At 34.4% G+C, this 27,995-nt stretch overlaps 1 protein-coding gene across 2 annotated transcripts in view; it reads right to left on the bottom strand.

The window, feature by feature from the left end:
• Positions 1-27,995, bottom strand: part of oxr1a (oxidation resistance 1a) — a 330,299-nt gene that overhangs the window by 282,434 nt on the left and 19,870 nt on the right. For both annotated transcript variants that reach the window (XM_073925233.1, XM_021466735.2), the window contains exon 2: positions 12,728-12,793. In XM_073925233.1, the coding sequence (XP_073781334.1) occupies positions 12,728-12,744 (17 nt within the window). In that variant the 5' untranslated portion in view covers positions 12,745-12,793. The remainder of the gene's footprint in view (positions 1-12,727; positions 12,794-27,995) is intronic.

The raw sequence follows: 27,995 nt of genomic DNA on the forward strand, positions 1-27,995 counted from the left end.
AAAATTAATTAATAAGCAGTCTGATTGTATTTCTTGAAAAGCAAAGCTTCAATTAATGATCTCCCACATAGAACCTTATAATTCCAAGCAGAAAATGACTTTTTAGAATTAGAAGCTTCTGTCTTCATTTGCCCTGTTTGTTTGAACTTAACTTGCAAATTTAAGAGAACTTTGAACATTTACATTTAAAGTTCATTCAGGGTCTCTGTCATGTTAATGTATGAAAGAGAACTGTACACACATATACACACATATTGTTTGCTATATGGAATGAAAAAAACTTTAAAACTCAATATCTTAAAATCAGTCAGAACGCAAAAAGAACCTTATAATTCCAAGGTGACGATATGACTTATTAAACATGTTTTAAAGGCTCAGACCATTATTTAGGTGCTCAGATGGTAAACTTACAAAAAAAAATAGCCAAGTTTTTAACTGCTCAGATTAAGAAAACTATATAAAAAATGGTTTACCCTAAAAAAAAGTCCTCTTAGATGCTTTTAGAAATAAGGGATTTTTATTATTATTTTTTTTTTTGTAGTTTTATTGCAATGCATTTTAACTGGGTTTGTGTGTTTATTTGACATTTGTCATACATAATATTATGGAGGTATTTTAGAGGCCTTTTGAAAACTAATCTTCAAAGTTTTTTGGAAACTATATACAGTTATTGTACATTTGTAAAGAGTCTGACACCATGCACATGTATTTCACTATTAAAGAGACTTAGTCCACCCAAAAATGAAAATTTGCTAATGATATTTCGAAAAAAGTTAAAAACTTGTAACCATTGGCTTCCATAGTGGGAAAAACAAACACCACGAAGGTCAATGGTTACCAGTTTTCTTCAAAACATCTTCTATAGTTTAACATAAGAAAGAAGTCTATAAGATTGAGTACTTGACAACAAGCAACAATGCTGGTCAAAGGAACAAAGTGACATTTGCCTAACATACACAATGCAATGGTTGTTTCCTTAATGCAAAATCTTTTTTTTTAGCACACAATTTTCACATACTGTAAAACATACTCTTGGATTGCTTTTGCTGGGAATGATAAGTTGATCAAATCATAAACCCCTTGAACGTTTCAGAAGATAAGCAAAACATGACTTTGAAAAAAATAAATATTAAAGAAACATTTTAATAAGTAGGCACTTTACAGATACAATCACCTAGTCAGAATTACCCTAAATTTGCTCAAACTCATGACAACTCAATTTTCAGCAAGTGAAAATGATTGCAGCACTCCCTTGTCTAATGTCTCTAGAGCTTTAAATAATTTCATTCTGGTCTTAGAGATTTTAATATAGGTCAAAGAATTTCAGCAGGAGTCGTGCTCATTCCAAAGTGCTTAAAAATGTACCGCTCTGCCCTAATGATTGAACATTGCTTTGGCTGACAATTTAATATTTATGCAAAATAAAGAAAAACACACATTTCCGCTGATAAAAAGGTCGAACATTTCAGAAAAATAACAAAAAAAATTATTGGTGCTTTCTAGAAACGTATATAGGGGTACATTTTCAGAATGAGCCTGGGTTGATAAATACAAATGCCAGATTTCTTCTGTGATGCATGATAACATAACCGGAGTGTAAAATGTACTTTTTAAAAGAGGAGAAACAACAAGAATGCAGTACTGTATGTATCTTTAGCAACTAAAAAATGCAAATAGCTGACTCAACTTACGTCAGCAAGGACCCTAAAATGTTGCAAAGACACACTGAACAGACAGAACAGAAGTAAACACGTCTTAAACAACAAACAGATCCGCCTAACACTTTGAGCTGCCAGTGCTGTCGTCAATCACACATATCAGGAGCTGAAGGCTGTACGTTCATGTTAGGCTGTTTAGATAAACGAGACAAAAGATCAAAAAAAAAAAAAACTATTTAGGGTGTTTATCTTAAGAGCTGTCTGATTTCCTGCAGTTTATTCACCATCGGGAACATAAATGTAATAACAAATTAAACCATGATTTCCATTTTTAGCCAAAATGCCTGACAGATTTAATGTTGTGTAAAGTATTGCGTTACTAACCGACAATGAAACATAAATTATTTCTAAAATAATTTGCAGTTAAATAAATAAATTGAAATGCAAATCAAATAAGTATAAATAGCAGAAGTGAACAAACAGATTTTCCCTACCAGCAAATTTTAATCCAACACTAAATATATAAGCAGACACAAACCGGGTATAACGCCTTCATCAATGACCCAATCTCTAAAAGACGGACGAAAACATCAGTGAATTACAGCTCTGACATGGACATGAGGGTTATAAATGGCTGAAAAACAGCTGCGGGTGAAGCATATTGATCACAAGTGCTGTTTTGCAGTTTTGTTCTGCTGATATGTAGTTTCAGATTTTCGAAAGCTTGAAACAGATGGAAATATGAGTGGACCGTGCTCGTACTTACAGCTTTTGCGAGGGCTTAAAGGGCCATAAAATGCCCCACTTTCGGTTCAAGTCTACCTCAGAAATGTTTTTAAAAAATGCATCATAATGGGCGTGGAGCTCTGCAAGCAAAGTGAGGAGTGAGTGTGGCCAGCAGAGCAGGGGAGAAGGAGAGAGAGCGAACAACTGTTGACAGTTGGCTCACAAAATGAGACACAAACCATGAGGAGACACATGATTTTATAGTTTAAAAAGTTAAAATGCAAAGAAATAAAAATAATTGAATGCCCTGATACATTTGTTATTCTTAATTTCACATACACACACAACCAAAATTTATATCACTATAAAGATAATCGTGTTTAAATAAACACTATAAATGAAGACTTCTCGCTCAATCCCTGGGTCTGAATGCAGACTCAGTGCAGCAGGTCTCTTGCCCTGCCTATTTCAACCCTCAGCCCTGTTGGTAATCTAGAGGATTTAGGCAAACACAGCAGCATGGAGATGTGTCTAAATGTAAACGAATTCAACTGATAAAAGACAAAGTCCGCCATTCTTCATGTCTCGTAATGCTCTCCCGAAAAAAGTGCTTGCTGCTCTCATAAGGCTTTTCTGTATCGGCCCTGACAGGATCGCGGGGAAAAAACATGCAACAAATCCAGAGGATCATGGAAACAAACACATATGACCCTTTATGAACAGTTAAATACTGTGTGCCGTGGGTCCGTGGACGCGGTTTCACACAGTCATCAACATAGTGTGTCACAGCTTGGCACTGGCATGTATGTCTTGCCTTCAGAAAGCACGCGCAGTTATGAATAATTAAGAAGCAGGCTCTTCTCATAGGATAAGAAAACTTTGCTATGAATACTAATGAGCCGACGCGTCATCACTTCACTAGCAGTTTTGCGCTACGTCGCAGATTTTGATACCTCCCCAAAATTATTTTAAACCAGGAAGATGTAATTAGCTGACAAAAGCTCAAAATCATCCAGTTTTCCCCACAATTAAAGCTGACAGGTGCCAACATTGTCTTAAATGATGCTCAACACACACACAAATCTGTTAAAATCTCAAAAAAAAAGTACTCAAGGGTTTCTTGAACCTTTAAACGGAGCAGTGCGCATAATATTGAGCCAAAAAAAAAGAAAAAGACAGTTATGAAACATAACTTGCTTTGTATTTTTGTAAGAAACACAGTTTAGATCTGTTTAGGGTAAGAGGTGTGTGAGTTATTGCCGTCTATCACTGAATGTGTCAGGAATACTGAAAACAAAACCAACTTAACCCCGCTCTTTTAGTGCCCCTCACAGAGCTTGATCCACGCTGGCATTTCTCCCCTTGGGTTTTAGGTTTAGGAAAGGAAAAAAATTCCACCACCCAGTCCAAACTTTTAGGATACCAGGTATCATAGTTCCACAATATGCACAAAGCTTTGGCTTGTTTCCCTCGTGCGAAAGCTTGACAGACCTCCTGCCAGACCTCGACTCTACACCATAACTTTTCAATCCAGATGGATGGGGCAACCATTACTGCATCCAAAATGGTGAAAAGCCTTGGAGTAACGATTGATGACCAGCTAAACTTCTCTGACCACATTTCTAGAACTGCTCGATCGTGCAGATTCGCACTCTATAACATCAGAAAGATCCGACCCTTCTTATCTGAACATGCAGCTCAACTCCTTGTTCAAGCTCTTGTTCTCTCCAAACTGGATTACTGCAACTCTCTACTAGCTGGGCTTCCAGCTAACTCTATCAAGCCTCTTCAACTGCTCCAGAATGCAGCAGCACGAGTTGTCTTCAATGAACCTAAATGAGCACGTCACTCCGCTGCTAGTCCGTTTGCACTGGCTGCCAGTTGCTGCTCACATCAAATTCAAAGCTCTGATGTTTGCCTACAAAGTGACCTCTGGCCTTGCTCCTTCTTATCTGCTCTCACTTCTGCAGATCTATGTGCCCTCCAGAAACTTGCGTTCTGTGAATGAACGTCGCCTCGTGGTTCCATCCCAAAGAGGGAAGAAATCACTTTCGCGAACGCTCACGCTCAATCTGCCCAGTTGGTGGAATGAACTCCCTAACTGCATCAGAACAGCAGAGTCACTCGCTACTTTCAAGAAACGACTAAAAACTCAAATATTTAGTCTCCACTACATTTCCTAATCTGCAATTGCCTCTCAGAATATCACACTAATTGTACAAAAAAAAAAAAAAACTAATACTACTAATACTTCCCTTCTTAGACTTTACAGACCTGAAACTTGCCTATAGCCCTTATTCATTGTTGCTCTTAGTTGTGTAAATTGCTTCCTTGTCCTCATTTGTAAGTCGCTTTGGATAAAAGCGTCTGCTAAATGACTAAATGTAAATGTAAATGCATGTAGCTACGGTTGCTAAGCCACGATTGGGGTGTGGCAGTTTTCGGGTGTGGCTTATCAAAGGGTCAATACACACTTTTCAACTTAAACCACCCAAATGCTGAAATTCTTAATGGTGCTGCAGTATACGCCTTTATTTTATTCAATTGTCGAGGTCCATTTTTGCATGTATTTGCCACTTGTAGAGTGTTAATTCCGTCAACATGAGCTTCTTATGATTGCATGTGGTTCCTGCAATCCGAAAAACACACTAACCAACAGACTCCTCTCCCCTATGCTAATGAACCTTCCCTTCTAAGACACCAATCAAAATCGCCCTCGGGAAGGGGAACTACAGGGGGTCAAACAGAAATCAGTTGCACTCCAAACATCTCAGTGATTTCATCTCCGACTTCCAGACGATCGCCAATGTCAGTCAGGATATCTGCAGTCCTTGTGCTCTGATTAGATCATTGCGTCTTTGAAGAAGACTAAGTGTCCTCTATGGTTTATATGTTCTCTGAAGGGAACACGCCTTCTACAGCTCATCAAGGGTCGGCCGTTGATGTATTTGCCCTCTTTGGCATGGTGAGGGAGGTTTGATTAGTGGCTATGTTCCACATGGAAGCGGCGTGGTGTTGATTGCTGCTGCTGTCAATGTCAAGTCTCTGATTTGTCTTTCATCAATTTTGCGTTTGACAACGGCAGCAGAGCTAAAGCACCAGTAGCAAGTATGCATTAAGGAAAATAGCTGAAGTTGAATGATGTACTGATAATAAAATTCTGTCTGACATTGGGAAGCTAGAAATCTTTAGCATTTTTATGTCATGACTGATAGCATAATATTAGATTTTACCTAAAGTATCAATTAAATTATTTGTTAATTCATTCTTTTATTCATCCATTAAATTATTTATTTAATTAATTATTTATTAATTTTATTTATTCATGCATTCATTCCTCCATTTATAAATTAATTAAATGTATTACTATCTAACAAAATAACTTACGATAATGGTCCAAAAATTATTAGGCCAAATTTATATGTTAGATAAAAATATTAAATGCAAATTTTAAATGGGAAATATCAAAAGAAACAAAAACATATCTAAAATTTTATTTTGCAACATTTTACTCAAATTTTATTGTACTATCTTTTTTATTTCTATTTCTGATTAGACCAAGATAGAACTTCCTGGCCTTAATGCTATGCATTACGTAAGGAGAAAACCAGGCACTGCTCATCATGCTGTGGGGTGTTTTTCAGCTGCAGGACCAGGATGACTGGTTTCAATCAAGATGAATGTGGTCAAGTGCAGGGATATCGTAAATGAAAATCTTCTCCAGAGTGCTTAGGACTTCAGACTGCAAAGGTTTACCTTCCAATAAGACAATGACCACAAGCACACAGCTTAAATCATGAAGAAGTGGCTTCAAAATAACTCCACGACTGTTCTTGAATGGCCCAGCCGGAGCCCTGACTTAAACCCAATTGAGCATTAAAATAAAAAAAGATTTCTATGGAATACTCTTTATATTTATATAACATTCAAATGTACACACACAAATATTTTATTGCAAATAGTTGAGTATTAAAATTTTGCATCATTTATATTTTAATTAATTTTTTAATCAGTTTTATGTGAATTATAAAAATATATATTTTACATTTAAGATTAAAAATGTAAATATTAATAATTTAAATATCAACTAAAATGAAATATTAATTTGGATTATTAGATGGCAGCAAAAAAAGCATAATAAAAAATTCAAATATCCTTTAAATGTATTAATAAAATATCACACATCTGTGCTTCAGATACTTTAATTTGAGAACTTTTTAATTCAGTCCGACAACCAAACTAAATGATGGAGCAAGTCACCAGCTGACATCTTTCTGTCAATTTAAAAATCCTATCCGCAGTTTTCTTTTCATGAGAAACAAGCTCTCTGCGACTCCACTATCTCTTTCCATTGCTGGAATGTCATTCAGCCTGACAGTATGACATCTTCCTGTTTCAGACAGCATCACGCCACACCTGTCTGTCTCCTGTTCACTGCAGCTCATGAGTCCAACTCCATCATGCTTTCATATCGTGACAGCAATTAAAACCCTCTGACAGCTCAGTCTCTGCATCCTATGAAAGATACTTCTGCAGTTAGTGCTCACAAACAAAGATGCAAACCTAAAATAAGATACTGTATGCTTAGACAAGACATAAGCTCACAAAAAAATATGCATCACTCACAGTCATGTTTTTACTAAGAGCTGTCTAAATTTGTGAAATTGTTTCAACATCGGGAAGGTAAATGTGATGTTGCTGCTATCAGTAAAAAATAAAGAAAATGAGAATTATTTTTCCTTTCAAAGGGACAGTTCAACCCAAAATGAAAGCTTCAGTGTAAAAAAAAAATATCCGTCAAGTAGCAGATATTTTTATTTTTCCTCATTTATTTATGCTTTTGAATTGAATTATGGGACCTTAATCTTTCATCCAACAGCTTTTAACTTGGAAAGTTAAAAAATGTGACTTTTATTACCATTTTGATGATGGATTTGGTTTGTTCTGTTGTCAAATCACTAAAAAAAAAAACACAAAACAAAACTAAACACAAAACACAACATCAAAACAAAACAAAAAACACAAAACTCAAAACACAACAAAAAACACAACACACAAAAAAATCAACAAAAAACAAAACAAAAAATGAAACGCACACAAAAAAAACAAAACAAAACACAACACAACAACAACAAAAAAACAACACAAAAAAGACTTTTTTTTTTATTCCAGCCATACTTTCTCCAGAATTGTAGGAAATACAGTGAAAATGTCCTTTGCTAAACATCCCTTGGAAAATATTAGAAAATTTTATATTTGTAAGATTTAAATTATTATAAAAAATAGTATTATTATAATATTGTTATAAAAATAATACTATTTCAAAAGTTTCTCAAAAGGGCACATGATTTTATATTTAATTGAACAAACCTGATTTATTCATTATTTATTATTGACAGATATATTAAAATAATAAAATAATAATTTAGTCATGAAACATCTTTAGAAGTAGAAAGATAAAGCATTTAAAATTCACGCGAAATATTGGGCAAAAAATACAAACTACAAAATTTCAACAAAATGTTATCTTTTTTTGTTATTCTTGAATTTTGCTGTTTTTACATTTTTTTATTTAATATTTTTGCCTAATATATAAATTTGTGTGTACTAATTTTGGACCAATATCATACGTTTTTTTATTAGATTAGCTCTAGATTTGGCTTTAGTACCGACCAAACTAATGAACGTATATGCACAAATATAATATTGTAAAGCTTCCTTTTCACCTTATTCTCTCCGTGTACGAGCGGGCGCAGCTATTTGAACCTTTTTGGCTCGAGACTTCTGGTCTTATTCGCTTCCATTTATTTTTAGACGTTAAAAACTGCTTGTTTTGCTGCTTCATGTTGCGAACTGATATTTTTAAAATTATTTATTCTATTTTGTCTGTATAGTCAAGAACACACTCGTTTGTAGAGCAAGTAGATTGACCGTTTTCTGCCGTTTATTATTCCTAGTCATTTCTCCCATAGACAACCGAATCGGAAATTCTAAAACAATCGCAAAAACACTTCCGCATTGAAGAATTAGGTCAATAGAAAATATAAATTAACAAGAGATTTGTAAGGGGTGTTCTCATATTTGCTCAGCACAGTATGTGCCCCGAGTGCCTGAAAACCACATCAAATACCTTGTGTGTTCGCACAAACTTGACGAACAAAGCTCAATCTGATTCTGATTTATCTTGATTGATGACGTAAACCCCGGATGAGTCTTCATGAGTGCCTCCGTTTTTGACACATCTTGATTGTCACATAGTCTGACATGATGACAACTGAGATCTTACAGCGTGACATGCAGATCACATTCGTACAGTCTGACTTTTAAAAAACAAATAAATAATCCCACAGCGTGAGTCCCGCTTCAGAAGATTGCATCTTCAGTAACTAATTTGTGTCTTCAGTAAGGATTCAGGAACCACACATGCGAACTTAAAGGAAGCTATAATGTAATTTGTCCCAAAACAGACCTGGAGGGTGAACCCTCTTTCCATTACTCTTGGTCAGCTGAATATCTGCAACATTTTAAAGTGACACTGAAGCTACATGAGGTCAAGATGATTCCAGTGAGCAGGATTTGATGACTGTGTAATGAGTCCTGTGCCCGGGGCATCGACGGAAGGGTTTAGCTCTTACTGCCTGAGCCCATTCTGGAAAGTAAACATTGGTAAGTCTAATTAGAGGATGCCTTATCTGCTGCTCTGAGCGCATACGCATTACTGTGACCTCAAAGAGAAATGCGGCTCTTTTTTTTTTTTTTTAGCAGAAGACTGATGGCAGGGCAACATTTTTAATGAGCTGCTCCAACTGCAATGCATTTTTATAAACAATCCCGGTGATTAGGGATTCAATTTAACCATGTTCCTGCTACAGTTTAACAAGCGCATGTAAACACGAGCCATTAAGCCGCTGATGGGAAGACAAACCCAAACCATAAAAGAGCTCAATAATGGTTCAAAACCATATTCTAATGTGTGTTACCCTTAAAGCAACACCCAAAAATTTAAGTTATCCCATTAATTGCTCTCCCTCAAGCCATCATCGGTGTATTTGTGTTTTTTTCTCAATCAGACAAACACAGTCGGAGTAGTTTTAAATTTTGTGACAGTTTGATGACATATTTCATATCACCAAGAAGGGCGAACCACATCCAACCGGAGTAAATGTGGACGCAAGAGGAAGCTGTCTGAAAGGGATTGTATGAAAAAACAAAACCACAGCTGCTCAACTCAACTGCAGAATTAAAGGTTCACGAAACGGGAAAACACATTTTTTTTAGATGTTGACAGTCATATATATGTGTCACATGCTGCTAAAAACACGATTAGGACACATATATTTCACAAAAAGAGTGAAAATTGAAAGTTTTTACATTACAGTATGTCGAGCAAATTCATTCTTCCGTTTTGAAAAGAAATTTTGAAGCTACGTCACAGCCATTAGATCCTTGTGTGAATTCCAGTGTGTAGACTGGATGTCTGTACCGGCGGGTACAGCATGACGTCTTTAAGCTTTCAGCATTACTTCATCATGAGAATGGCTTCCATAAGAAAAACCGCTAATCAGTGCGCTCTATTGTGTATGAGGTGCAACTTCATTGATATGCATGATTGCTTCAAAAGACGCCATGTTGTGTTTCCAACCATAATTAAAACAAGTGGAAGAATTTATGTTCCAGCATATCTTTTACACAGCGGATGCCCTTCCAAACGCAACCAAAAACTAGAAGAACCAGTAAACAGCTAATAATAAAACAAAACAAAATAAAATCTAAATTTAGTTAAATAAAATCAAACTAAATTTAATTAAAAAGTAAAATAAAAAAAATATTACATTTTAATTTTATTACATTTTTTTTACATTTTTTTTATTTTAAATAAAATAAATGAAGTAAAAGTAAAATTAAAATATATTAAATAAAAAATAAAAGTATAATTAAAGTAAAATTAAAATGTAATTAATTAAAAAATTATTATTAATAATAATAATAATTATTATTTTTAAATAAAGTAATATTAAATAAAATTAAATTAAATTTTAAATTAAATTAAACTAATTTGAATTAGGTCTAGGGTTTGGCGTAATTCTAAATGCATTAAAAATCAGAAAGTAAATTCTTTGGGACTAGTAAGACATGTTTTTTGTTTGTTTTTGCAAACATGATAAATGTTATCTTTCACCTTGTTAAAACAGCAATTCCAATATAATAACACACTATAATTGTGCATACCTCTACAACATGCATCAAAACAATGCACAATATGCACCCAAAATAAGGCCTATATGCTTAACTCTATGCTATTTTGCTTAAATTTAATGCTCCCAGAAGTCACAGGACTGACCAACAAAACCATCACCATCTAATCTATAATGCCATCTTAAAAGAAAAACATATTAGGTTCAACACAATCTCTCCTATGACCAATATAATCAGTGTTAATTAGTAAACAGGCTAAACTCTTCACTGTGCGTTCTCTGAGCACACCATGACAAACACGAAGGGGGGAATTTTGCACAGAATAACAATAAGATTTCCTGAGGTCACAAGCTCTCAACAGCTTTTGTCAATTTTCTGCATCCTGGTTGGTTTCTTTACTCCTGTGAGCTACCAATTACGCATGTTTGTGGCGTCAATCTCAGTGTTTGTCTGCGTAATGCCCCACAAAAAGCGTAATCATATTCAGTCAGATGAATCAAACCTGGCTTTTAACACTCAGAAAATATGGCTAGAATGAAAATGCATTTAAGAGGGAATTTATAACCTGACTGGAATTTATGACTAATAACAATTCTAGCTTAAAAATATGTATATTACATACAAAGATATCAACACTATAATGCATATTCAGTATGCATTAATGTAATGATCATATTACAGTTTTTAAAACAAGGATCAGATCAAGTAAATTAAATTTTGGTCACACTTTAAAATAATGTTTCATTAGTTAATGTATTAAACTAATAATAAAGAACAACTTTACATCATTTATTAATCGTAATTAGAGTAATTAAATTAATTATTAATTCATAGTTCATTAACTAATGCCTTATTAAACCCCAAATTTGTGTTTGATAGCACTTGTTAATAAACTGAGTGAACAACTGTATTTTCATTAACAAACACTTAAAAGGATAAATGAATACTGTAAAACTGTACTTTTACTGCTCATTGATTGTTCATGATGGTAAATACAATAACTAAGATTAGTTAATGGAAAGTCATTCAATCATTTTCTTTCAGCTTAATCCCTCGTTTATCAGGGGTCGCTGTAGCGGAATAAAATACCAACTATTTCGGCACTCTGTATGTTTTACACAGCAGATGCCCTTTCAGCTGCAACCCAGTACTTGGAAAATAAGTAAACAGCTGGCCATAAAAAAATTAATTAAATACAATAAAAATTATTAAATTATAAATAAAGTAAAAATAATTTTAATTAAAAAAATAATTAATTAATTAAAACTAAATCAAATTTAAATATTTTTTATTTAAATTAAAAATAATTTTAAATTTAATAATTACACTAAAGTTTATTAAATTACATTAAATAAAAAATTACAAATAAATACATAAAATTGTTTTAATTAATTAAATTAACTTTAAATAATAAAAAAATAAACTCAAAATTAAGCAAACAAATTAATCAAACAACCAAAATATTGTAATTTAACTTATTTTAATTTAAAAATTAAATTAAAAATAAAAAACTAAATAAAATTAATTTAAATGTAATTTAATTAAATTTTTATTTAATTTTAGTTTAATTTTTAATAATTAAATTTAATTTTACATTAAATGTTTATTAATTTAATTTAATTTTTAATTTAATTTTTAAATTAAATTTAAATATTTTTGTTGCTTGATTAAAAGATTTTAAAGAAATTTACACACTTCATAATCTCACTAGAAGGAATAAATCATCCAGATACTTTTTGCCTTTACTATTGTATGAATTTGTTGAATTCATACACATGATTTTGAATATAGCCAGTGATTCATACAGTAAGTTCAACAAAACTGAAAAAAATAAATAAATAAAATAAAAAAAAACACACACACTCATACACACACACACACACACACACACACACACACACACACACACACACACACACACACACACACACACACACACACACACACACACACACACACACAAGCAAAAATGATGGACAAACCCTACAGACCTACATTTAGAAAGTGGGAGCAAAAAAGTAACATAAGCTCAACTAAATGCAATGCTATCAGCCTGCTAGTGACCCAAATTAAGATTCCTCACAAATGACTGAAAATTCTCATTGAAGATCAGAAAAACAGACAACAAACCACTGTGTCGCTCTGACCTTTTGGTGGTGAACATGTTGGCAGGACGTTCGTCTCAGACTCTGAGGTTTTCTTCTAGGATAAACCTGAGAAAGCAACAAGAGACAGAGAGGATATTAAAAGTAGAAATGTGAAGGTGACCTGAGCCCAAACCAAAACCAATTAAACAACAGCAACAACAACAACAACAAAACTGAGCCGTATTATTGACAGATTCAATTATGTGACCCTAGCTGGACCACAAAACGAGCCATTAGTTTTCATTTTTGAGCTGAATAGCTGAATAAATCAGTATGTTTTAGTTGGCAATTTTGTCAGTATGTTTATCTGACAATATTTAGGTGATTCATGATTTTTTGTTTTTTTGTTTGTTTTTTTAAACGTCTTTTTGCAGTATTTGCACACAGTTTGTGTTTTGTCTGGTGGATTTCACTGCGGGCATTTTACTCTGCCATCTCACCTTTTGCTCGCCGTTGATGAGCAAGTAAAACCAGGGGGATTGAGTGATTTGGGGGCCCAAAGCAATTCCAGCCATGGAACCCAACAGTTTTAAAATACACCTTTTTAATCATAAAGAGTTTTTTTTTTTTTTTTGTAATACTCAATCTCTTTTCTATGTTTTATCTTAATGCTATATCTACATTTTAAATGATTTGTTTTCCAAAAATGAATTCACAACTAAAATTAGCCTAATAAATAAATCAAAAATAATAAATGTTTTTTTTTTAAACTAAACTTTTGCTTGATTTGACTGCAGGATTGTGGGTGTGAGACAACTTTGCATAGATGAAATAATTTAAATTATTTTTTGTAATAATTAGAAATTTTTAAATTTAGTTTGTTTGACCCTCATCCTACAAAAATATGATAGGAAATGGTAGAAAAAGACAATGTTTTAGGTATAATTTATGTATTTATTGGGGGGCCTAAGCTGCTTTTTCAACTCATGTTGAATCGTTACATCCCAAATGGAAACTGGTATTTAACAGATTTCTTTTTTACATTGTGGCTTTTAAAACGTTTATAAAGACTTTCTTTTAAAATCCCTATGGATATTTTTTTCTTTAAAAAAATACATTATTAAAAAAGCGAGCAGACACTGATGCCTAAATGTTTTATAAAGAAATAGCAGAAGTAGTTCGAATATTATTTAACACAGTGAAATATTTACCACAGACCTGATAATAAAGTGGTTTACTACTTCTACAAATATTTATCTTTAAATGCAGCATTCTGTTTCACGTACTCTTTTTAAAAATAAATGGACAGTGCACAGCATTCAGCAAATTTTAATGCTGTTTCATTGTCAACAACACTTTAATTTAACCCAATTAACAGACTGCAAACTCTTCCCTATGTCTTTAGATGGAGTGCAGCTCACCCTCGCCAAACACTTCACAACATTCAACCAGTGTGATAATGAATTATTCATCTGCTCAGAGAAACTATTAAACTAAGCCTTTAATGAGAGCGTTTGAGATCGTTAAGCTTGATGTATTCAGTCAGACTTTAATCAGCCAGTTTGTTCTTATCCTCTGGACACTATTCATTTTTGTATTTTTGTCCAGAGAAACTCTTTATATTCATCAGTGCTTCAGTATTTGTAAAATCTTCTTTCTCCAAATATAAACCTAGAGTTTTATTCATCCATTCCTTCATTCCTTCATTCATTCATTCATGCATTTTCTTTTCAGCTTAGTCCCAATATAAATCAGGGGTCAGTTGTCACACACATACACTACAGACTATTTAGTTTATTCAATTCACCTATAGCGCATGGCATGGACTGTGAGGAAAACCGGAGGACTCTTAGGAAACCCACAACGACACGGGGAGAACATACAAACTCCAGACAGAAATGTCAACTGACCCAGCCGAGGCTCGAACCAGAGACCTTCTTGCAGTTAGGCAACAGCGCTACCTACTGCGCCACCACCTAGAGTTTTATGCTGTAATAAAATATTTTTGACAAAATGAGAGTTTATTGCCGGCAACAATTATCCAGTAGTTGCTGTATTTCATACAAAAGTAAATGAACTGTAAAACTAACTAGATTGTAAAACAATGCTGTAAAATGTACAGTATTACTGATAATTTTGGTTGCCAGTAATACTGTAAATTGTACGAGCACACTTTAATGAAACAATTACAACTGTGCTGTAAAACAACAGCACAATTGTAATTGTTAAATAATAGTGCGTTTATAAAATTGATAGTATTAGGTTGCATGCACTGCATTGTTTAAGTGACTCAATATGCGTCACAGATTGGATTGGGCTCATAGGTGTAAGCAGGAAAAAAACTCATATGGATTCCGATTTACTCAAATCAGATTCAGGCCTTGTTCTTATGTGAAAATTTATCCCATATGAATCGGATTCGTCCTTTCGTGCCTGCAGTGTAAGCATGTAGATCGAATTTTCACCTGTCAATGCGAGTCGCGCATCATTAAAAACCATAGTGAATGACGTCAACTCTGACGCTTTCATTTCAGAACGGACTTTAGCCCAAACCTTATATTTCATACATGAAGACTAAAAAAGCTTTTTTTTTTTGTCATGTAGCACTAGTATTTAAACATGTAAATGAAAAAGCAAGAGTTCACAATATCCACCACATAAACAATAAACTAATATAAAACTATTGCATACTGTACATCATGTGCATAAATCACGCCATGGACATTATATTAAGATGCCTACTGGTTTAAAAAGCCCTAGAAAAAAAGAAGATGGCCAAATGAGAACTTTTCTGTCATAAATTACAGTAAAAAAAAAAACTTGTCAAAAAGAATTAAACAAAATGAAACCCTGCGAACAGATTAAATACGGGAATGGAAAGAAAAAAAAAGAAGAAAAAAAGAGCACTCTTATTATCAGCTGTCATTCAGCACCTTCAGACAATCATTCAAACAATCGGATACAAGTCACTTTTAACACAAGACATTTTTAAAAGGTCAGCAAAAAATAAAAATCAGAATTGACCATCAAGAATAGCGTTGTAAACGTTGCCTTAGAGGCAATTTGTACAGGATGGTTAAATGTACAAGGGCACTAAAAATTAACAATTACAATTGTGCTGTAAAACTAATATTTTTAACTATTTTACACTATTACTGGCAACCAGGTGGCATGGTGTCTCAGTCATGCTGTTAATGAGGAAGTCCCAGAGTAAAATGAGAAAATATGATACACCGGTGTTTTCATCTGTTTTATATTATTTGTTTTTATTTTATTCATACTTGTCTCTTTTATTCCTGTTTATGTAAAGCACTTTAAATTGCCACTGTGTATGAAATGTGCTATATAAATAAACTTGCCTTATTAGTTTTTTCTCGCCTATTTACAGGTTTAAAAATCTTAAATTGGTTGGTCGATCGTCAACATCTGCTGGTGAAAAAGCAGCTGGAGATCCTCAATCAGCAATCTATTGCTTAACAGCCGAATTTCAACCACTGAGTTTATAGAAGCAAATTTTGGAACTGAAATAAAATGAACTGAAAATTGCCTTTTGGTGGGCACCATGGTAGCTCGGTAGCACTGTCGCCTCACAGCAAGAAGATCTCTGGTTTGTATCCCAGCTGGGTCAGTTGGCATTTCTGAGTGGAGTTTGCATGTTCTCCCTGTATTGGCGTGGCTTTTCTCCGGGTGCTTCGGGTTCTCCTACAGTCCAAAGACATGTGCTGTAGGGGAATCTAATAAACTAAATTGGACGTAAATGAGTGTGAATAGATGTTTCCCAGTACTGGGTTGCAGCTGGAAGGGCATCCGCTGTGTAAAACATATCAGTTAGCGGTTCATTCCATTGTGATGACCCCTGATGAATAAAGGAACTAAACTAAAGGAAAATGAATGAATGAATAGATGAAATTACCTTTTAAATATTAAACCAAATTTTAAACAGAACAAAATATTTTGAAAGTGAAATCTGGAAATTGAATCTGAATTATATAAAATTTTTAAGTATGAAAACATGTTTGAAATATTTTTGGTTGAAATATTCACAGCTAAATAAATATATATGTTAAATTTCAGGACCTGAACATACAAACCCTGGAAATAAAAGGTATTAAAATGCAAGTTAATTCAGTGTTTATTTTTATTTATTTATTTATTTATTTTTAAGTTTGTGCTATTCGAAACGCTTTTTATTTCAATACTTTTGGCACTGATTTTGTTCCATACAGTCCAAAGACATGCATAGGTGAATTAAATGAACTAAAATTGGCCATAATGTATGAAGGTGTGTGTGAATGCGAGTGTATAGGTGTTTCCTAGTACTGGGTTGCAGCTGGAAGGGCATCCACTGCGTAAAACATATGCTGGAATAGCTAAATAAAATGAATAAAAGTAGTCTAAATCTGGCATCCTTCTAGAAAAATGCACACAGAAAAAAGTACTTTCCCCACATTTCCAATTATCTCTAGACACTTTAAGAAATAAAAAGCAACATGTACTGTTTCCAAACTTTAATTTGCAGAGGTTTTCAAATAGACGCATGTGGATAAAAGTGGCCTGTACATCTGCAGTCTGCAGAAGCGTGCTCTTTTCATCTGCAGAGCTGAACGGATGCGGCTCTACATGTAAAAGTGATGCAGTCTGCAGGCTATAGGTACTCTTTAGCACAAAGGTTACAGCAGCAGCAAAGAAGGTCATCATTAATGCGCAGGACATTAAACACTGCAATGTGTCATAATGAGAGGGAGTGACCGCTGCTCCAATGTGACAAAAACAGCTTTTAACACACATGAGAAAAAACGAGCACAATCCCAGCATCATGGCATGAAGTCAGTGTGTTCAAAGAAAACATTATTTTTTTCCTGAGCAAAACCGGAGGCAGATATTTTTTTTTTCTGTAGATATGATGTTAGGCTATGTTCCCATTCTAAAATAAATATACACCACAAAATATTTAGTTGAAAGAGATGACAGGAGGTGGTAAGTGCAGAAGTCAACATTTTGGGAATGGACAGAAAAGTACATGAATTTCCTCTTTGGCTTCTGGAGAACACCACTGTCTAACACCTCGACTTCTCTGGTTAAAAGCACATTTCATCAGTCCTGGGAGAAAAAAAAAATGCATTTCTGCTTTCTATTACAAAGGTCAAAGGTCAATAGCGATAAAAGCGAATGTTTTAAAGAATTCTGGAATTCAGTTTTGGTTAAATAAAAAAAAAAATGTAGTGCTGTAAACCTAAGATTAAAAATAGTTTAAAACATTTTAATCTATTTTTAATCATTTGTATTCCTTGTTTTTATTTGATTATACTTGTTTCTTTTATTTTTGTTTATGTAAAGCAGTTTGAATTACTATGTGTATAAAATGTGCTATATAAATAAAATGTTGGTGGCGCAGCTGTCACCTCACAGCAAGAAGGTTGCTTGGTCGCTGGTTCGAACCTCGGCTCAGTTAGTGTTTCTGTGTGGAATTCGCATGTTCTCCCTGCATTCGTGTGGGTTTCCTCCGGGTGCTCCGGTTTCCCCACAGTACAAAGATTTGCGGTACAGGTGAATTAGATAGGCTAAATTGTCCATAGTATATGAGTGTGTGTGTGTGTGTGTGTGTGTGTGTGTGAATGAGTGTGTGTGGATGTTTCCCAGAGATGGGTTGCTGGAAGGGCATTTGCTGCGTGAAAACGTGCTGGATAAGTTGTGGTTCGCTTCCGCTGTGGCGACCTCAGATTAATAAAGGGACTAAGCCGACAAGAAAATGAATGAATGAATGAATAAAATGCTGGAGTAAAATAAACAGCCGAAATTTGTGCATGCTTGTTTTAATAGAACAGTTTTTGTTTACTACACATACTGATGATGATTCCAGCATCTTTCATTTCATATGAGGACATGAACTTCACAAGTATATTACTATTTTATGTGAAAAAACTATCATCATTTTATCATCACACACGCAAAAAGAAACATAAGCATCTTGAAAACCCCCCATTAAATAAACACTTTGCTGAACCTGAAGAAACTGTGACAAATACATTTAATCTTTAGGTATAATTAGAAGGGTGCTCAGGTTTTTATTTTAACAGGAATTTTTTTTTTCAAAGGATTTTCAAAGAAAGTAATATTTTGGAGGGTTTATCAAATTATTTGAATATTTGAATAATTAATAAAATTAAATTATTAAATCATTTATTAAATTATTTTTTACAAAAAAATGCATCCATAAACTTTTAAAAATGTAATTAAAATGTTCAAAAGAATACTACAGTTTTTCAAACTAAAATAAAACTGGACATCCATATCATAAAAACAATGCATTAATTAATTTGCATTAAATCTATTTAGGTCAAATATCTTCTGATGTTGTTGTTGAATCACTGAAAATCTATCTATGTTAGTTTTATCAGGTCTTTTTGTCTTATTAAAGGAATAGATCATGCAAACATAAAAAAATAAATAAAATTAATTTACTCCTCAGCTGGTTCCAAACCTTTATGAAAAAAAAATAGAAGAATGTTAGTCACATGTCCAACTTTAGGAACAAAGATGGGCTGATGATTGTCAGTTTGCCAACAAATACATGAATAAAATTGTTGAAATGTTTAACAACTATTTTTCTTCAAAGAAAGACAGGAAAATATTTGGATATTTCACCTTCACTAGTGCATAAAACAATACAAAAAAAAAATAAAATAAAATAAAACAAGGAATTTGAAGGAACTCAAAGTGCGTTTGAAGGAAAGAATTCAATGTGTAAAGGACAAGGGCGCAAGCCTAAGCTGAACAACAGTTATCTCCAATCACTCAGGCGGCACTGCATCAAGAATCGTCATTCATCTTTAAGCAATACCTCCACATGGGCTCAGGACTAACTTGGCAAACCTTTGTCAAGTACCACAATAAATAGTTTAATCCACAAATGCCAGTGAAAACTGTGCTGTGCCAAAAGGAAGCCCTGTTAACAGTGTCCAGAAGCGCCTTCGACTTTGGAGGCATCTGGAATAGAGCTGCACGATTAATCAAAAGAAAGATCACAATCTTGATTCGACCCCCTAGACCAGGGGTATCCAAACTCGGTCCTGGAGGGCCGGTGTCCTGTAGATTTTAGCTCCAACTTGTCTTAACTCATCTGCATGAATGTTTCAAGAAAGCCTAATAAGAGCTTGATTAGCTAACCCAGGTGTGTCTGATGGAGTTGGAACTACACTTTGCCGGACACTGAACCCCCAGGACCAAGTTTGGGCAGCCCTGCCCTAGACGATCTTAATCCAGCATTTCTATGATTCTGTCAATCATATTTTCAAGTTCAGGAGTGAAGCAAAGGCAGCCGCACAGTCGGCTGTAATACCTTTACTGTGCGATAACAACATATTTAAAGTCTGTTCAGGTCAATCACTGCAAGTCTACATAAAATGTAGCCTTTTAACCAGCAGTAGAGCAACACAAAATATTGTTGTTTTACCACATGTTTGAGAAATATGAATAATAATAGCCTACTCATATTAATTTTTTAAAGCAAAAAATAAAAATAAATAATAATAAATATTGAGATATAGCCGAGGCAGTGGCGCAGTAGGTAGTGCTGTCGCCTCACAGCAAGAAGGTCGCTGGTTCAAACCTCGGCTCAGTTGGCGTTTCTGTGTGGAGTTTGCATGTTCTCCCTGCCTTCGCGTGGGTTTCCTCCGGGTGCTCCAGCTTCCCCCTCAGTCCAAAGACATGCGCTACAGGTGAATTGGGTGGGCTAAATTGTCCGTAGTGTATGAGTGTGTGTGTGGATGTTTCACAGAGATGGGTTGCGGCTGGAAGGGCATCTGCTGCGTAAAAACTTGCTGGATAAGTTGGCGGTTCATTCCGCTGTGGCGACCCCGGATTAATAAAGGGACTAAACCAACAAGAAAATGAATGAATGAAAAATTGAGATTCTCATTTTAACCAGAATCATGCAGCCCTAGTCTGGGATGGACCATCACACGGTGGAAATGTGTACTGTGGTCTGATGAGTCAGCATTTCAGGCATTTTTGGGGAGAAATGGACCCTGTGTGCTCCAGACCAAAAAAGAAAAGAATCATACAGATTGTTATCAGCAACAAGTTCAAAAGCAGGGTCTGTCATGGTATATGGTTGTGTCAGTGCCCTTGGCAAATGTAACTTTCACTTCTGTGAATGGTGAGTGAATGATGACAGAATTTTCTGTGTGTGTGTGTGTGTGTGTGTGTGTGTGTGTGTGTGTGTGTGTGTGTGTGTGTGTGTGTGTGTGTGTGTGAACTACCTCTTTAAATCCACAGTCAAACAAACATGTCTATTTTAAGAGTCGTGTTTTAGTGGTGTTCTGAGAAAACAGAGATATAACACTGATGAACAGCACTGAATCATGGGATTTCCTATACTGTTCGGTATTCCACTCTTGACTTTCACACTCTGATCTTCACTCCCTGGTTTAATCTAGTCTATTTTTAACCCAACACATCTGAGACACGTGTGGGAGGAGATGTGAACAAAACAGACAGAGCATGTTGAAGAATGAGATGGAAGATGCTACCTGCTGCAGGTATAGATTCAGTTGAAGTCAGAATTTTTAGCCCTCCTGACTTATTAGCCCCCCTTTATATTATCTCCCAATTTCTGTTTAACACGAAAAACAATACATTTCTAAACATAACCATTTTAATAACTCATTTCTAATAACTGATTTTTTTTCATCTTTGTCATGATGACAGTATGAAATATTTTACTAGATATTTTTCAAGATACTAATATTTAACCTAAAGTGCAGTTTAAAGGCTGAACTACATTGTAAAAAAAATTATGTTTTTTTTTTTCCAGCACCATACCTTCTGGAAAAAAAAGTAAAATAACAGCTGTTAAATTATGAAAATTTACCATAAAATAACAGCCTTAAATTACAGCAATTTACGTAAAAAAAAAAATGTACAGGAAATTTCTGTAATTTAACAGTTTTTTCTTCCTGCATCCTACTATAGCTGCTGAATTTTTTTTTTTAAATAACAGATGTTAAATTATGCAATTTTACCATAAAATAACAGATCTAAATGACAGAAATTTGTCGTAATTAAAAAAAAAAAAAAAAAAAAAATATATATATATATATATATATATATATATATATATATATATATATATATATATATATATATATATATATATATATATATATAGGACATTTCTGTAGTTGAACATCGGTTATTTTACTTGTTTTTTTGGCAGCTACAGTAGGGTCCCATAAAAAAAGTAAAATAACAGCAGTTAAATTACAGACATTTACCGCAACAAAATTTTTTTTGAGATTTCTGTAATTTTGTTATTATACTTTTTTTTCCGGCACCCTACTGTAGCTTCTGAAAAAAAAAACTTAAAATAACAAATGTTAAATTATGGAATTTTACCATAAAATAACAGATCTAAAAGAAATTATAAAATTTCTGTAATTTAACATTCATTTTAATTTTTTTTTCTTTTTCTGGCAGCTACAATACGGTGCCATAAAATAAAACGTTAAGAAACAGCCTTCAAATTACAGAAATTTACTATAAAATAATGAAATCAAGTTACAGAAATTTACTATACCTAAAAATATTACAGGAAATTTCTGTAATTTAACAATTGTTATTTTACTGTTTTTCCCGGCATCCTACTGTAGATGCCAGAAAAAAAAAATAATAATAATTTAAATGAATGTTAAATTACACTTTACTCTTACTTTGCTCTGCTCTTTAACAGTAGATTTTCTGTATTTCTTGCTTATAATATTTAATATGAAACTGTGCATAAAAAGAGCAAAGTTACATAAAATTCATTAAATTGTACAGTGAATATATAAACTTACAGTATTTCAGAATAACATGAAAAAATTTGAAATAAAAAGGTAAAATTCCGTAAAATAACAAATTAAATTTTTTTTTTTTTTTTTTTTACAAATGTAGGTTGATTAGGCAAGTTAGAGTAATTAGGCAAGTCATTGTATAATGATGGTTTCTCCTGTAGGAAAAATAAAAAAAATATTGCTTAAGGGGGCTGATAATATTGACCTTAAAATGGTTTTTAAATAAATTTAACTGCTTTTATTCTAGCTGAAATAAAACAAATAAAACTTTCTCCAGAAGTAAAAAATATCATGGGAAATACTGTGAAACACTCCTTGCTCTGTTAAACATCACTTGGGAGATAAAAAAAATTCACAGGAGGGCAAATCATTTTGGCTTCAACTGTACTGCATATAAAAAAGCAGTTCTTTGTTCAGTGTTTTAAGTCCTAAACCCACAGCACACAACAGCAGAGGTCTGCGCTGAAGGAAACGCTCAGAAGGTTATTTCATTTTATTGCATTTCCGCTTCTCGGCAGTGAGTCATCCCTCTGGTCGAAACGTTCCACAGATTTAGAGCGATTTCATCCAAATCCTTTCAGCGCTCCAAAATAAAGTGGCGCATGGTTTCAGAGGGCAGTTGAGTAAACGACACATTTGACATTGAAATAAGACCCGGCGAAGTGTGCAAGACAGAAACGGGTCACCTTGAGAGCATTTAAAGTGTTACACAACTAATCACAGACTAGATGCATGAATCACAAGATTCTCCTTCCTGACTTTTAACAACAAAAGTCTCAGTGTTCTACAGTAAAAATAGCGTACAATGCAAAGCTTCTGACAACATCAACAAACATCATGGAGGAGGACTGGCGGTCATTTTCTTGTGCGGAAGAGAAAAAAAGCAATATGGATGAGATGGCATGTGGGGAGACGTGGGCAGAAGCTCGCTGGCACTTTGATGGCTTGTCATTTTTTTTTCAAGTTGGGAATTGTGCTCTATTGAGTCACATGCAAATATTTTTTTTCTCTTAAAGCATTTGCTACTCAAACATTAGCATGTCTAAAAAGTGTAAGAAATAAATACATAGGTAATTTTTTAAAAACAGAAAACACTTGTGACCCTGAAACCATGTTGCTCAGGTATATTTTTAACAATGGATAGATTCATTCATTCCTTTTCCTTCCGCTTAGTCCCCTATTTATCAGAGCCAAAAGCAGAATGATTGGCCAACTACTCCAGCATATGTTTTGTATATTCCAGTATATTCCACATACACTACGGCTAATTTAGTTTATTCAATTCCCCAATAGCCCATTTCTTTGGACTGTGGGGGAAACTGGAGTACCCGCAAGAAACCCACACGAACACAGGGAGAACATGCAAACTCCAGACAAAAATGGACTCTGACCAGTGACCTTTTTGCTGTGAGACTTTTTGGAGTGACCATGCTGCTGGCAATAGATTTGCCCAGAAATTAAAAAAATGCTGACATTTATCTATTGTTTAAATGTCTTATTTATATATGTATCTTTTTTTAAAGCTGTATATATCCTTCTTGATTTATAAATCTAAATTAAAGGCTACCAGGATGTTGAGTGTTAATAAAACACACTGGCAAAACAAAACATTTCCAGGCAAAATAAGGAGGTCTTGTGAACAATATTTTTATGGGATTATTATATCTTTAGCCCACTAAACATAACAGCAAACTTCAACAGTAAATTAAACTATTCCTGTAATACATGTCAAAATATTTTGTAACAACTAGTGATGTCAAAATTAGCTCACGCGATTAATTTGAACTATTTAACGCATTAAAAAAAATTAACGCAGTTGCAGTTTTTTTTTTCCTGTTGGGGTCAACGTGTGTTCAACATGCAAAGAAATATGGAGAAGACCAAGGAAGCACTTTTAGAAGGAAAGTTAGTATAAAACAATTAATGTTGAATCACCAGGGGCCTCATGTATCAATGCTGCGTACGCACAAAAACTTTGCGTACGCCAGGTTTCACGCTCAGAATCGCTCACGTTTGGATTTACTAACAATGAACTGAACGTGGGAATGTGCGCAGGTTCACGGCAGCTTTCTGGCAGGCGTACGCACATTTTTTGTGCGTGTCTGTTTTATTTCCATTGGCGACTCCTAGAGGCAGTTGTGTTAAATTCTTCTCTACAAAGTGTCTGATCCATGCAATGGCAGCTGTATGAGACGGGTTCATATAGTTGGTATGTAAGATTTCCATACCATACAGTTGACCAGCTAAACATTAAAGCACAATTTGCAGCGGTCGCCTGTTTTCCCAATGTAATCTGAGCGATCTACCGCACGAACATTGCTATAAAGACACTATCTGAAGATGAATTTGCATGCGTGAATCAGAAACATTTCCACTCAATAAATGTGCATATAAAATATGATGCACAAACTTATTGATGATTCCTACTTGTCTTTCTCTTGATAAATAGTGGGCAAAATCTGATATGTAGCGGGGAAAAAAATAAAGAATTCATTAAACGCTGGATTCGAACCGAGTATATGCTCGAACATGTCAGTTCATGATCACAGGCTTCTTCTGAGGTGCGCCACTGAGACTGCTAAGGGTTCTGCAACATTTTTCAGTTATAAACCACACTATTTCTTTTTTAAATGCACTCAGTGCGATGTTCAGACCCAACTGTGTTAACCGTATCAGCTAAACTCTCCCACTCTATTTTTTTCTTTTGTTGTTAATTCCGGAGAACAAACTTGCAAATAACACCGCTTTTCTCCGGTCTACCTCCGAAAGCAGCACCTCCAATTCACATTCTGTTCAAAGTTTCTCTTTTTGCTTGATTTTGCCGTTGCTTTTTCGTTGGGTTTTTCCATTAGCATAGTCATTAGCATATTCATACGGGGGAGGAGGCAGGGAGGGGTTTTGTGCTCGTGCATGTTGCGCTCAGTTTCACGTTCATTCAGATGTACAAAAGAATATGCGTGAGATTCGGCGTACGCAGTGTTTCATACATCTGAATTTTTTTCTGCGTACGCACATTTACAGCTTTGTGCGTATGCAATGTTTTAGTAAGATTTCCACGCAAGTCTTCGTACATGAGGCCCCAGGCTATCCCGCGTTTCCCCCAGAGTTTAATCTAATTTTGCATGTTTGATTTTTAATCTTTCGACTTTTGTTTTGATGGAATTTGATACCACATGCCGAACGGAAAGAAAAACCTCCGCATTTCGTGACTCAGGTTTTTTTTAAGGTAATCAAAAATCGCTGCTTACATGGTCGACTCTTAATAAGAGTAGCCCTATTATCTTAATCATAATAAAATCAGAGTATTGGTGTCCATGTAAAAGTACTCAGTGAAAGTGCCAGATGATGACGCAAGCTGTCAAAGAGCGCATTCATCTGCATTTAAGATGATTCGATGCACCCTCAAATGTTTCATTAAGTTTGTTGTGTTTCCCGCTTAAACACAACTTTTGTAAAGTGTCTGCTTCACGTTCCTGTGTCAGAATCTTTGTGAAATATAGCCATACCTAAGAACGATTAGTTTAAGCCCGTTCTGCCCGCTCACTCTCAGCTCACATCATTCAAAAGAAAAGGTCCACATTGTCCCCTGGTAATGTAAAGGAGGACTAAGCAAAATTTCTTCTAATTTATAATTAATGTTCTCAACTATCAGCAATACAACTTTACAATGAGTACAATTGTTTGTTTTCAATATTTGATTATTATTATTATTATTATTATTATTATTATTATAATTTTCCAATTTCCATATTTGGAAAGTCTTTATTTTGGCATTTTTTTGCAGTCCACTTAGAATTCAACATGGAAATATTTTTTTTTCTTTGTAGGCATTGATTGTTTTGAAATTCAAATGGCATTAACATGCCTGTTTTTATTTCTGAAATAAATATGGTTGTCAAGCCAGGATCTTGATGGTTTATTGTGGGTATGTTGTTTACATGAAGAAATCTGTGGTACAAGTTAAACAAAAATTCTAATAAACAATTATATTTTGAATTTAAATAGTTTTTTTGTCTTGCGTTTACATTAATTTTACATTTGAATAGCCAAAATTACAACATTTCAGTCTTTTAAATGTGATTAATCACAATTAATTGTAAAGTGTGATTAATTAGTTCATTTTTTAAATTGATGGACATCACTAATACACACACAAACACACGCACACACACACACACACACACACACACACACACACACACACACACACACACACACACACACACACACACACACACACACTTTCAGAATGTTGAGCCAAGTCTTATCTTTGATTAGCATTTTTTCTTTTGGGTTGTGCAGTTTCATTCACAGAATTTCTCCTATGTTGTATACAGTAAACGCACTCACTTTTTGGTCACATCTGTAACGGATGTATATTTCCTCATTTAAAAATCTAAAAATGTTTACAGATTGATATTTTAGGATCTCCTAACTCTGGTTAGTAGTTTTGGAAGATATGAACAGATCTTTCAATATAATGTAAACATGTACACTTATCGGCCACTTAATTAGGTACACCTGTCCAACTGCTCGTTATAGCAAATCAACATATCAGCGGTTCAGGCTGGTGGTGTAATGGTGTGGAAATATTTTCTTGCCACACTTTGGGCCTTTTAGTACCAATTGAGCATCATGTCATTGCCACAGCCTACCTGAGTATTGTTGCTGACCAGGTCCATCCCCAAATCACACAAGTCACAGTCATCTTCTGATCGCTACTTCCAGCAGGATAGTGTTCCATGTCATTAAGCGCAAATCACTCAACTTAAATAGCTTCCACAGTCACCAGAACTCAATCCAATAGAGCACCTTTGGGATGTGGTGGAATGGGAGATTTGCATTAAGGATGATTTTTTTCCCATCTCCGCTGTTGCTACTAGCTTGCATGGTTTTGGATCGGTAGAGCTACCCATTGATGAATTTGCTCTTTAGTGTTTGGAGTCTCAGTAATGATTTTAAACCACACTGAACTAAGCTAAACTGAACTGAACTTAAACACTAAAAACTGAACTACATTGTTCCAATTACTATGACCATTTATGTGAAGCTGCTTTGACACAATCTACATTGTAAAAGCACTATACAAATAAAGCTGAATTGAATTGAATGTACAGCCAACAAATCTGCAGCAACTGCTATCATGTAGCTATGATGCTATCATGTCAATATGGAGCAAAATTTCGAAGGAATATGTGCAGTATTTTGTTGAATTTTGCTATGAAGGATTAAAGCAGTTCTGAAGGCAAAAGACGGTCCAGCCGTCTTTTGAAGGAATATGTGCAGTATTTTGTTGAATTATGCTATGAAGGATTAAAGCAGTTCTGAAGGCAAAAGACGGTCCAGCCTGGTACTAGTAAGGTGTACCCAATAAATTGGCCGGTGAGTGTACTTTCTCTGTGAATTATTGTTTTGAGTTTTTACTGGAATAGCTTAAAAGCTGTTTTTTCCTCACCCTAAATTATTTGCTTAATAGGAGCAAAGATGTTCAATAT

The sequence above is a fragment of the Danio rerio genome, chromosome 16 (assembly GCF_049306965.1).
Source record: "Danio rerio strain Tuebingen ecotype United States chromosome 16, GRCz12tu, whole genome shotgun sequence".
Taxonomy (NCBI): domain Eukaryota; kingdom Metazoa; phylum Chordata; class Actinopteri; order Cypriniformes; family Danionidae; genus Danio; species Danio rerio.